General features: G+C 39.7%; 1 protein-coding gene across 4 annotated transcripts in view; it reads left to right on the top strand.

Annotated features, from left to right (window-relative positions):
- cdh4 (cadherin 4, type 1, R-cadherin (retinal)) overlaps positions 1–12,228 on the top strand; it is a 620,224-nt gene that overhangs the window by 582,568 nt on the left and 25,428 nt on the right. For 3 of the 4 annotated variants that reach the window (XM_062046825.1, XM_062046843.1, XM_062046851.1), the window contains one exon: positions 5,422–5,573. In XM_062046825.1, coding sequence (XP_061902809.1) covers positions 5,422–5,573 — 152 coding nt within the window. The remainder of the gene's footprint in view (positions 1–5,421; positions 5,574–12,228) is intronic. The other variant, XM_062046835.1, reaches the window with a different exon arrangement.

Below are 12,228 nucleotides of genomic sequence, written 5' to 3'. Positions count from 1 at the left end.
AAGGCTGCAAATAGAAAAGAGGCATTCAATTGTTTATTTAAATTGTATTTAATATACAATTGATGTTTTTTCGTTTGTTTTTTGAAAGTTGATTTTGCACTATTAAGTTGTATAAGCGTTGCTTGTTCCATATTCAGTGTTAAAGCAAATCAGTGTAGCAAACTGAGCAATAATTAACGTTTTATTCATGCACTTTCTCTTGCTACTTCAAGGCTTGAATGTTTGATTAGTCATTATTGTTATTTTATTTTCAAATTTATTATTAGCCTGTGGAAAAAGTTTATTTTGACATTTACCTCAGAAGGCTGCAAATAGAAAAGAGGCATTCAATTGTTATTTAAATTGTATTTGATATGCCATTGATATTATTTATTTATTATTATTATTATTTGAAACTCGATTTTGCATGTCACTATAAAGTTATATTACTGCAAAACTTGTTTGGGTCCCTATTAAAAGGTTAATTTGTTCAACCTTGGCCCACGGCTTTGTTCAGTTTGAAATTTTGGCCCACTCTGTATTTGAGTTTGACACCCCTGTTCTAGATTGTGTTTGAAAAGGCAAAGCACGATTAACTTCTGGTTACTTGTCATGACTGACAGCAGCAGTTTCTGTCAGGTAGCATTATTTGACAATGCTCACTGGATATGGTCTGATACTTTGAAGAATTGAAACAGTAATATAATAGGAACGCCGTGAAGCTCTAAGGATCATTTGAAATGTATACACAAGTCTTTGAGAAAATGAATTGGTTAGGCAGTTTAAGAAAAATCAAACAGCAAATTGTTGTGAATTGTAAACTACTGAAACATGAGTGTTAAGCTATTTTGCCATGTTGAGATGGAAGAATTTTTTCAGAACAGGGATGGCCAAAGTAGAGCACGTGGGCCAAAATTGGTATCTACAACACCGTTACATCCCTAGAATTAGGACTTCAAACTTAGGATTCGTCAGTGGGGACCCCAATGCATCAAAAAGGAGTCAGCGATAAGTCAACAATTTAGCCCAGTAGCAGCTTGTTTTTAAGTTATCGTATTTTCCGCACTACAAGGCGCACCTAAAAACCTCCAATTTTCTCAAAAGCTGACAGTGCGCCTTATAATCCGGTGCGCCTTATACATGGACCAAAATTGAGCCACAACAGGTCTCACAACTACAGGACGCATAACGTAACCCCAGCCTCTACGGTAGCGTCTATTCTATGCACCTTATAATGTGGTGCGCCTAATAATGCAGTGCGCCTCATATATGAACAAAGTTTTAAAAGAGGCCATTCATTGGAGGTGCGCCTTATAATCCGGTGCGCCTTACAGTCCGGAAAATACGGTAATTGCTTAATATGATGGGAAAAAAATTAATATCCATCCATTTTGTTTCTGCTTGTTTTATCTCCTATGTTTTTTTTTCTACTGTGACATTCTAAAACCTTAAGATATTGTTGCCTCCAAGTTGCCTGGCAACTGGTGTGCAGAGGGCATCCTAAAGTGGGGGGGGGGCATTTTCTTTTTCGCTTGCTTGGATGCTCATCCTCTCCACACCCTGCTAATTGATTCTGTTCTCCATCCTTCCTAATGGGGCTGACACACATTGGGCATTGTGCCACCCAGGCATCGACCCTGTGTACCAGACACCCCCACACGCCCTCCAAGGTGCAGTGGCTCCTGTCCACTCCGTATAGCGGGTGCCACCGAGAGCAATTGATTTTTCTTAATGTCACTGAGATGACCTCTTCCACTAACCTACCCAGTGGAAATGCTATTGAGTGCACATATTCCACAGTGGCTAATTCTTCATGTTTTTTTCACAAAAAGTAAGCGGATTCCTTTTTTCCCCCGTCAGAGAAGCAACCCCGTTTTGCGGTCTCTTTCTTGTCTTTGTCTCCCGCTGACCCGGCTTCCTTCTTTTCCGTCAATGTGGGGAGCTACTGTCTCTACAAAAGCACCTTGTCGGAAGATGCTCACATTGTACACCGGATTTGAAACTCTGCACACTCAAAAGACTCTGAAATGCTCAAAAATAGTCCTTTAAACCAGTGTTTTTCAACCTTTTTGGAGCCAAGGCACATTTTTTTGCCTTGGAAAAATGCGGAGGCACACTACCAGCAGAAATCATTAAAAAACAAAACTCAGTTGACAGTAAAAAGTCGTTGTCGCAATTGTTGGGTGTGACTTTAATTAAACCATAACGAAGCGTGCATCAATATAGCTCTTGTCTCAAAGTAGGTGTACTGTTACCACCTGTCACATCACGCCGTGACTTATTTGGACTTTTTTGCTGTTTTCCTGTGTGTAGTGTTTTAGTTATTGTCTTGTGCTCCCATTTTAATGGCTTTTTCTCTTTTTTTGGTATTTTCCTGTAGCAGTTTCATGTCTTCCTTTGAGCGATATTTCCCGCATCTACTTTGTTTTAGCAATCAAGAATAGTTCAGTTGTTTTCATCCTTCTTTGTGGGGACAATGTCGATTGTCATGTCATGTTCGGATGTACATTGTGGACGCCGTCTTTGCTCCACAGTAAGTCTTTGCTGTTGTCCAGCATTCGGTTTTTGTTTACTTTAAAGCCAGTTCAGTTTGTTTTGTTCTGCGTAGCCATCCCTAAGCTTCATTGCCTTTTCTTAGGGGCACTCACCTTTTGTTTATTTTCGGTTTAAGAATTAGACACCTTTTTACCTGCACATTGCCTGTTCCCGACATCTACAAAGCAATTAGCTACCGGCTGCCACCTACTGATATGGAAGAGTATTACATGGTTACTCTGCCGAGCTCTAGACAGCAAAGACACTCAACAACAACACAACATTTGCAGACTATAAATATTTTTAACCCAAATAGGTGAAATTAGATAATCTCCCACGGCACACCAGACTGTATCACAGTGGTTGAAAATGACTGCTTTAAACAACTGAGATGTGTGTGAGTGGTAAACGGTAGAGGAGACAAATGTTGTTGTTTTTTTGTTTGTTTGTTTTTTTGTTGAATAAAAACACCTGTAAAGAGCAGAGATGTGAAACCATCTTCCATCTGATTTTATAGTCACCTTTATGAAGTTTATGTGGCCACAACACAAACGCTTGTCATCGAAAACCGAATCATACAAAAAACTAAGTTTCCCATAGAAAACCATGTCAAGCCAATGAATTTGGACACCGGAGAAAAGGTTATTCAATCGCTAAGGTTAGTCAACCTATCAATCAATCAATCAATCAAAGTTTATTTATATAGCCCTTAATCACAAGTGTTTCAAAGTGTTTGGTGGTAACGGGGGTGTATATTGTAGCGTCCCGGAAGAGTTAGTGCTGCAAGGGTTCTGGGTATTTGTTCTGTTGTGTTTATGTTGTGTTACGGTGCGGATGTTCTCCCGAAATGTGTTTGTCATTCTTGTTTGGTGTGGGTTCACAGTGTGGCGCATATTTGTAACAGTGTTAAAGTTGTTCATACGGTCACCCTCAGTGTGACCTGTATGGCTGTTGATCAATTATGGATTGCATTCACTCATGTGTGTGTAAAAGCCGCATAGATTATGTGACTGGGCCGGCACGCTGTTTGTATGGAGGAAAAGCGGACGTGACGACAGGTTGTAGAGGACGCCAAAGACAGTGCCTTGAAGGCACACCCCCAATATTGTTGTCCGGGTGGAAATCGGGAGAAATTCGGGAGAATGGTTGCCCCGGGAAATTTTCGGGAGGGGCACTGAAATTCGGGAGTCTCCTGGGAAAATCGGTAGGGTTGGCAAGTACGCTGGTCACACTTACCATTACACCAGGGGTGTCCAAACTTTTTCCACTGAGGGCCGCACACGGAAAAATTAAAGCATGCGGGGGCCATTTTGATATTTTTTATTTTCAAACCATAACAAAATATATAGATTTTTTGAGTTTTTTACCTTTAGGGCTCCTGGGGCCCATAAAGGGTCTCAGTCGCGGATGTAACAGTTGGTTTTGGGGCGCATAATAAATTAAAATAACATAACATAACATTAAAATGTTAAAAACAAGTCAAATTATTATTTTTTTTATTTTTTATTTAACGCTTACAATAAATCTGTATATCAACTTCAGATTGATATGAAGTTAAAAAAAAAAAAGTGTTACGCCTTTTCTGTCAAAGACAACTTTGTTTTTTATAGTAAAACTGAAATATGCAGTATTTGGACAATTGTGAAGTAATTGGAGCCCTGAAAAGATCAATAATGCAGGACACCATTGATTTTATTGTCATTATTGTTTTTGATTCATCCCAGTGAAAAGATAAATAAAATCCCCACTAAGTATTTTGGGATCCAAAAGGTCCCCCACTCATAAAGTGATACATATTTATTATTATTTGTCTTATTTTCAAGACTTAAGTTACGAGATCAACTTCAGATATTTCTGTCGATTTTACGTTTGTAGTATTATTTTGTTTGTTTTATGCTCTTTTGTCAAAGAAAACTTTGATGTTTTTATATGGCAACCACACAATATATGCAATATTTTTTTCCACATAAAACATTTTAATGTGAAATATTTGAAGTAATTGGAGCCTTGAATAGGTTATTAATTCACTATAACATTGATTTTTTGCCTTTTTTTTTTTTCTTTGAGCATTGGCAAAAAAAAGGAAAATAAAGATAGACAGCCTGCATGGCAGCTTTGTGTCAACATTGCAACTTTTTCTAGTTAGATTTCCCCTCATTCCACTTTTTTTAATGTTTTTTTGATTTTTGTAATAGCATTTCCAGAATGTGTGGCGGGCCGGTAAACAATTAGCTGCGGGCCGCAAATGGAAATAGCTTCGAGGTCGGTATCCACAACCAGAATTGCGCCTTTTGGTCAGAAAAATACGGTAGTTGTTTATTCAGATATTGTTTTTGATCCAGAAAGTATTTTAAGATTCCACTTTCATTACTGCTCCATGTTGAGTTTGAATGAATTGTTTATCTTTTGCTTCACGTTGCAAACAACTGAAACGAGGAGGGAACAGCCGCCTGTACTCTAATTTGAAACCACTGTGCATTGATGCATAAGCTGTATGCACTCTTTACTTTGAGACTACTGAATCAAGCCATAATTGAATCATACTTTTTACTTTTAGGTTAGGTTTGAGCCCGTTAATTAGATCTGCAGTCTATAATTGGAGTTGTTGGTTTCAGCTCGGCTGATATATTGTCACATTACTGTCAACTGCGAGAGGAGCTGTCACTCCTTGGAGGTATGAAGGAAGAGCAGTGAAGTCGAGAGCGCCGCTCAGATGCGTTTCCTTCTGTCTTTATGCTCATTAGTTGCTGCTTGGCAAACATATGTTCCTCTCTACATAGCTGGGATTTTTAAATGTGTTCCTCAAACTTTGGGTCTTTGCACTTTTTTTTTTTTTTTTCCCCATTATTTTATACACTCTTGGATCTAATGCTATATTACCCTCTCTCTCTCTCTCACTATGCACAGGTACTCCAAACTATCTGATCCAGCCAACTGGCTGAGGATCAACAGGACCAATGGCCAGATCACCACAATGGCCGTGCTTGACAGAGAGTCCATGTACGTCAGAAACAACATATATGAGGCCACGTTTCTGGCTTTCGACAATGGTAAGTCCGGTAAGTGAGGTTGACTGTTTTGTCATGTTGACTATGTGAACTGTAAATGTGGTTGAAATCTGCTGCTTTGCATATAGTGCTTAAAGGCCTACTGAAACCCACTACTACCGACCACGCAGTCTGATAGTTTATATATCAATGATGAAATCTTAACATTGCAACACATGCCAATACGGCCGGGTTAACTTATAAAGTGCAATTTTAAATTTCCCGGGAAACTTCCGGCTGAAAACGTCTAGGTATGATGACGTTTGCGCGTGACGTCAAGGGTTGAAGGAGACATTTTGGAATAGCACGGTCGCCAGCTTAAATCGTCTGTTTTCACCACATAATTCCACAGTATTCTGGACATCTGTGTTGGTGAATCTTTTGCAATTTGTTCAATTAACAATGGAGACTGCAAAGAAGAAAGCTGTAGGTGGGATCGGTGTATTAGCGGCTGGCTACAGCAACACAACCAGGAGGACTTTGAGTTGGATAGCAGACGCGCTACCGTGAGTACAGCTTTGGCTTCCAAACATTTGATCGCTTGCCGGTATGTGCGTGGCGCTATGTGCATGTCACGTACGTAACTTTGGGGAAATATATGTTTCTTGCCAACTCTGATGGCGGCCGGGGTGTCGTCGAAAGCTACAACGCCCGCCGCCGCGCCGCTGTCCTCACCTTGACTTCCTCCGTCTCCGGGCCGCCAACCGCATCGATGATCGGGTGAAGTCCTTCGTCGCGCCGTCGATCGCTGGAACGCAGGTGAGCACGGGTGTTGATGAGCAGATGAGAGCTGCCGTCGGTGGAGAGCTAATGTTTTTAGCATAGCTCTGTCGAGGTCCCGTAGCTAAGTTAGCTTCAATGGCGTCGTTAGCAACAGCATTGCTAGGCTTTGCCAGGCGGTACAGCATTAACCGTGTAGTTACAGGTCCAGAGTTTGGTAGTATTGTTGATCTTCTGTCTATCCTTCCAGTCAGGGGCTTATTTCGTTTGTTTCTATATGCAGTTAAGCACAATGCTATCACGTTAGCGCCGTAGCTAAAGTGCTTCGCCGATGTATTGTCGTGGAGATAAAAGTCACTGTGAATGTCCATTTCGCGTTCTCGACTCTCATTTTCAAGAGGATATAGTATCCGAGGTGGTTTAAAATACAAATCCGTGATCCACAATAGAAAAAGGAAGGTGTGGAATCCAATGAGCCAGCTTGTACCTAAGTTACGGTCAGAGCGAAAAAAAAGATACGTCCTGCACTGCACTCTAGTCCTTCACTCTCACGTTCCTCATCCACAAATCTTTCATCCTGGCTCAAATTAATGGGGTAATCGTCGCTTTCTCTGTCCGAATCGCTCTCGCTGCTGGTGTAAACAATGGGGAAATGTGAGGAGCCTTTCAACCTGTGACGTCACGCTACTTCCGGTACAGGCAAGGCTTTTTTATCAGCGACCAAAACTTTATCGTCGATGTTCTATACTAAATCCTTTCAGCAAAAATATGGCAATATCGCAAAATGATCAAGTATGACACATAGAATGGATCTGCTATCCCCGTTTAAATAAGAATATGTCATTTCAGTAGGCCTTTAAAAGAGGGATATGCACTTTCACAATCCGTATGTGAAGAAAAGAACACACATGTGTTTCCCTTTCTGTGCATTCTGAGTAGTAAAAAAAAACTGCTAGTACAAGGCGGCTAACAATGCAGGTAAAGGGATTCCTCTGTTCCGCCTATAAAGCTGTTTTACAAACCCAAAACCAGTGAAGTTGTCACGTTGTGTAAATCGTAAATAAAAACAGAATACAATGATTTGCAAATCCTTTTCAACCTATATACAATTGAATAGACTGCAAAGACAAGTTACTTAACATGCAAACTGGAAAACTTTGTTATTTTTTGCAAATATTAGCTCATTTGAAATTTGGTGTCTGCAACATGTTTCAAAAAAGCTGGCACAAGTGCCAAAAAAGACTGAGAAAGTTGAGGAATGTTCATCAAACACTTATGTGGAACATCCCACTGGTGAACAGGCTAACTGGGAACAGGTGGGTGCCATGATTGGGTATAAACGCAGCTTCCATGAAATGCTCAGTCGTTCACAACAAGGATGGGGCGAGGGTCACCACGTTGTCAACAAATGTGTGAGCAAGATGTGGAACAGTTTAAGAACAACATTTCTCAACAAGCTATTGCAAGGAATTTAGGGATTTCACCATCTACGGTCCGTAATATCATCAAAAGGTTCAGAGAATCTGGAGAAATCACTGCACATAAGCAATGGTATTACAAACTTCAATCCCTCAGGCAGTACTGCATCAAAAAGCGACATCCGTGTGTAAAGGATATCACCACATGGGCTCAGGAACACTTCAGAAAACCACTGCTAGTAACTACTTGTTGTCGCTACATCTGTAAGTGCAAGTCAAAACTCTACTATGCAAAGCGAAAGCCATTTATCAACAACACCCAGAAACGCTGCGGGCTTCATTGGGCCTGAGCTCATCTAAGATGGACTGATGCAAAGTGGAAAAATGTTCTGTGGTCTAATGAGTCCACCTTTCAAATAGTTTTTGGAAACAGTGGACGTCGTGTCCTCCGGACCAAAGAGGAAAAGAACCATCCGGATTGACATTTGCGCAAAATTCATGAATGTGCCCGTTACTACAATACACACTGTACTTACAGCACGTATATACAAAAGAGTTGCAGGTTTTTCTTTTGTTTTTTAGAGCGCTTTATAGGCACAATAGATTGTATCCAAATTACCTGAACTGTTGGCTGCCTCTGACTAGCTGTTTTTTTTTTTACAATTTAGAATCCACAGAAAAGGGAAATACGTGTCTTCTTGTCTCGCAGAAGATTGTGGATGAGGGGAAAAATTCCCCCAAAAACGCCGTCAAATATTGTCATACTCAAGTTGCAAAAACACTTTGTGTTTGTCTCTTCTTCATTTATGTAATTTATGTAACGAAATTTCGTTCTTATCTGTGCTGTAAAGTTCAAATTTGAATGACAATAAAAAGGAAGTCTAAGTCTAAGTCTAATTTAGTGATATGTTTTAAATACACTGTAAAAAAAAAAAAAAAAAATTGGTAACACTTAAGTATGGGGAACACATATTCACCATTAATTAGTTGCTTATTAACATGCAAATTAGTAACATATTGGCTCTTAATTAGTCATTATTAAGTACTTATTAATGCCTTATTCTGCATGGCCTTATTATACAACCAGTAAGCTGTCAGAATAATTGTATCTAAGTAATCACAAAACTTTGTGTTGCCATGAGTTCTCGGCGAGAGGACAAAAGCTGTCTTTGATCCTACCAAGCAAAAGGCTTGTAAAACTCCAATGTGTAGGATGGGAAGCGACATGAAGGTGTCGGTTTCTTTAATGTATTGTAATCCACAGGAAGATTTTGTCTTGACCCGAGATCTACAAAGCAGAGAAGAAGCAGGGCCTGACCCCCATCCAGGCACCTTTTCTTTGAACTGTTTTGTGACCAAAGGTAGCGGCTGTTTACGACCCCCTTCCTTTAGAAACAGCTGTTGCCTTGTAATCAGGGAAAGTTCAAATAAAACAGGAGGCGTGCAATCTTTCGTCAGAGCGTGGTGGGAGACTGTACAAGAGTACAGCCCAGACGTTTCTTCTCAATTGAGCCAAATTTAATTCTGTCGCTGTTTGATTCCTTGCTTCTTTGTCTGTTTAATAGATGTCATCAGTGTTTGAACCTGACATAAACCATTAACTAAGAGTCTTCCCTCAATAACCTCAGAATTATTGCTTATTAGTAACCCTAACCCTTATATGTTCCCCTAGTGTCCAAATAAGTCTAAATTAAGTCTTTGTTACTTTAATAAGCAACTAATTAATGTTGAATATGTTCCCCATACTAAAGTGATACCAAACATTTTTACACAAAATTATTGTAATTAAAAAACGCTACAACTAAAATTTTTACAGTAAAATTCTGGTGACTGAGCCAGCACTTTTTTTTACCGTAAAATCTACAGACTATTTTTTTTACAGTGTATACTTTCTCAAGTGTGTTACTCCGTTGCGTGGAGTAAAAGTTTTCTAAATCCCTAATAGCTAGATGACTTTTGAGGCCTGAAACACACCAACTGATGCTCTAAAGTGTCAACTGTCTATTGATTATTCTGCCAACTGTCAACAAGGCAACATTATCCACTTTGGACTGAAATTGGTTGTATTTATTCTACTGAAGCGAGTCGCAAAAAAGGAAGCAACAAGGAAGCAGCAAGGCACCCGTCCAATCATACCTGACGAGATGGTCAATGGACCTTGGGGCCTCTGGCGACGGACCCTTGAATAGTCGAGGCATCAAGTTACTGTCTCGCAGAGGAAAAACATTGTCCAAGTAGCACTGATGGGCTTCTGGTGAAAACTGTCAATGCTTGCACCGCATCGGTAATTTAGTTCAGCTTCCTGACAGCATGTGAGCAAACTTAACAACAATATACTCTGCAGTCCACAGTAGTCTGTTTGTTCAACAGAGCAGCACTTTTCTCTTCCGTGTTTTGCGGTTTGAATGTCGTTATCTTAAAAAAAACAAAGTTATGTCCATCTCAAGCTATAAGTTAATGCTAGCGAGTAAGACCAGGGGCCGTACTTATCAAGCTTCTTAGAATTACTCCTAAGAAGTCTGCTAAGAGTTGACTTAAGAGTAAATAAATTATTCGCTGAAAGCTGCACTTAAAAGTTAGTTATCAAGCGTCTTACTCACACTTTCAGCGAAGTGTAGGACTGAATCTTAAGTGTCACACTCAGAGCTGAATTATGACATTACTATGTGCCGTAAACGGAATTTTAGGTGACGTCATTTCTGTGTCCATAGAAATGACCAATCATGGAAGGGAATCCCTTGTCTAAGAATAAAGAAATATCTTAGAAATATTTAAGTGGACAATGGGAGTGTATATTTTGACAATAAACTACAAAATAATACAAAACAAACAAACAATATTGACAATGAATCAAAAATAAATGTTTCCTTTTTGTTGCACCTTTCCTGCTTCCTGCTCCCAGACCGTAACAAAGAGGCAGGGGAGACACTTCTCCAGGATGTATGCTCGGGGCAACACCCTTCACTTTACCCGGCAGTGGGTCTCCACAGCGGACGACTTTAGAGTGAATGATGAGTCCGGCGATTAGTTGCAAATCTTGCTTTATTGATTGCTTGCACACGGCCAATCCAACACAAAACAATCTAGTCCCCGCTCGCACTCACAATACCGCTCCCTCTCTCTCTCGCCCACACACTCACTGAGGTCACTCACCTCTCATGCTGTAACCTAGCGTATGTGTGTGGCACACACATACGCTACTCTCATAACATTTTCTTTCCAATTCATTAATTAGGCAACTAATTTGAAACTGGTGTGGGTGGCTCTATATATACTAGTCCACTGCAGCCACATGCAGAAATCAACAAGGAATGGAAAATTATTAAATCTGTGACAAAAATAATACCTGCTCTGTCTAAACGATACCGTTTGATCAGCTGCTCGTCATCAAACAAAGATGAACGTTCGCGCACGTCTCTCGCCTCAGTGCCATCCCCTGCTGGCAACTCCTAACCACTTAAGACACCTCTGAAGGTCTCTTAAATATTGTGGAGAGTAGGAGTGATTCTTAGACTTCAGAACGTTGATAAAAAGCTTTTATTCTTAAGTTTGAGAGTAGGACTAAATTTCGCAAATTTTCAGGACTTAAGTGTAAAATGGCACTCTAAGAAGCTTGATAAGTACGGCCCCAGTTGTTTCGGTTGGCTCTTAGGGGGTTCACTGTGGCATTTCTACCACCATATTGACCAACATTAAAATACGGTAGCATATTAAGCCTAAGTGTTCATGAAAGACAAGGCAGAGGTTTTATTTAACTTTTTTTTTTAGTATGTTTGGCCACTGCAATAATAATAATAATAATACATTTTATTTGTAAAAAGCACTTTGCATTGAGTAAACAACCTCAAAGTGCTACAGTGTATTAAAAAAAATAAAAATAAAAAGATAATAAAAATTTAAAAAAAATTTAAACTAGAACAGCCTAATAGCTACAACTAGTCTAAATCTATTATTATTTAAAAAAAAAAAAAAAAGGTTTATTTACAAACCCCTATTCCACATGAGTTGGGAAATTGTGTTAGATGTAAATATAAACGGAATACAATGATTTGCAAATCCTTTTCAACCCATATTCAATTGAATGCACTACAAAGACAAGATATTTGATGTTCAAACTCATAAACTTTTTTTTTTTTGCAAATAATAATTAACTTATAATTTCATGGCTGCAACATGTGCCAAAGTAGTTGGGAAAGGGCATGTTCACCACTGTGTTACATGGCCTTTCCTTTTAACAACACTCAGTAAACGTTTGGGAACTGAGGAGACACATTTTTTAAGCTTCTCAAGTGGAATTCTTTCCCATTCTTGCTTGATGTACAGCTTAAGTTGTTCAACAGTCCGGGGTCTCCGTTGTGGTATTTTAGGCTTCATAATGCGCCACACATTTTCAATGGGAGACAGGTCTGGACTACAGGCAGGCCAGTCTAGTACCCGCACTTTTTTACTATGAAGCCACATTGATGTAACACGTGGCTTGGCATTGTCTTGCTGAAATAAGAAGGGGCGTCCATGGTAACGTTGCTTGG

The sequence above is a fragment of the Entelurus aequoreus genome, linkage group LG01 (genome assembly GCF_033978785.1).
Source record: "Entelurus aequoreus isolate RoL-2023_Sb linkage group LG01, RoL_Eaeq_v1.1, whole genome shotgun sequence".
Lineage (NCBI taxonomy): Eukaryota > Metazoa > Chordata > Actinopteri > Syngnathiformes > Syngnathidae > Entelurus > Entelurus aequoreus.
This window is presented reverse-complemented; position numbering and strand designations above follow the sequence as displayed.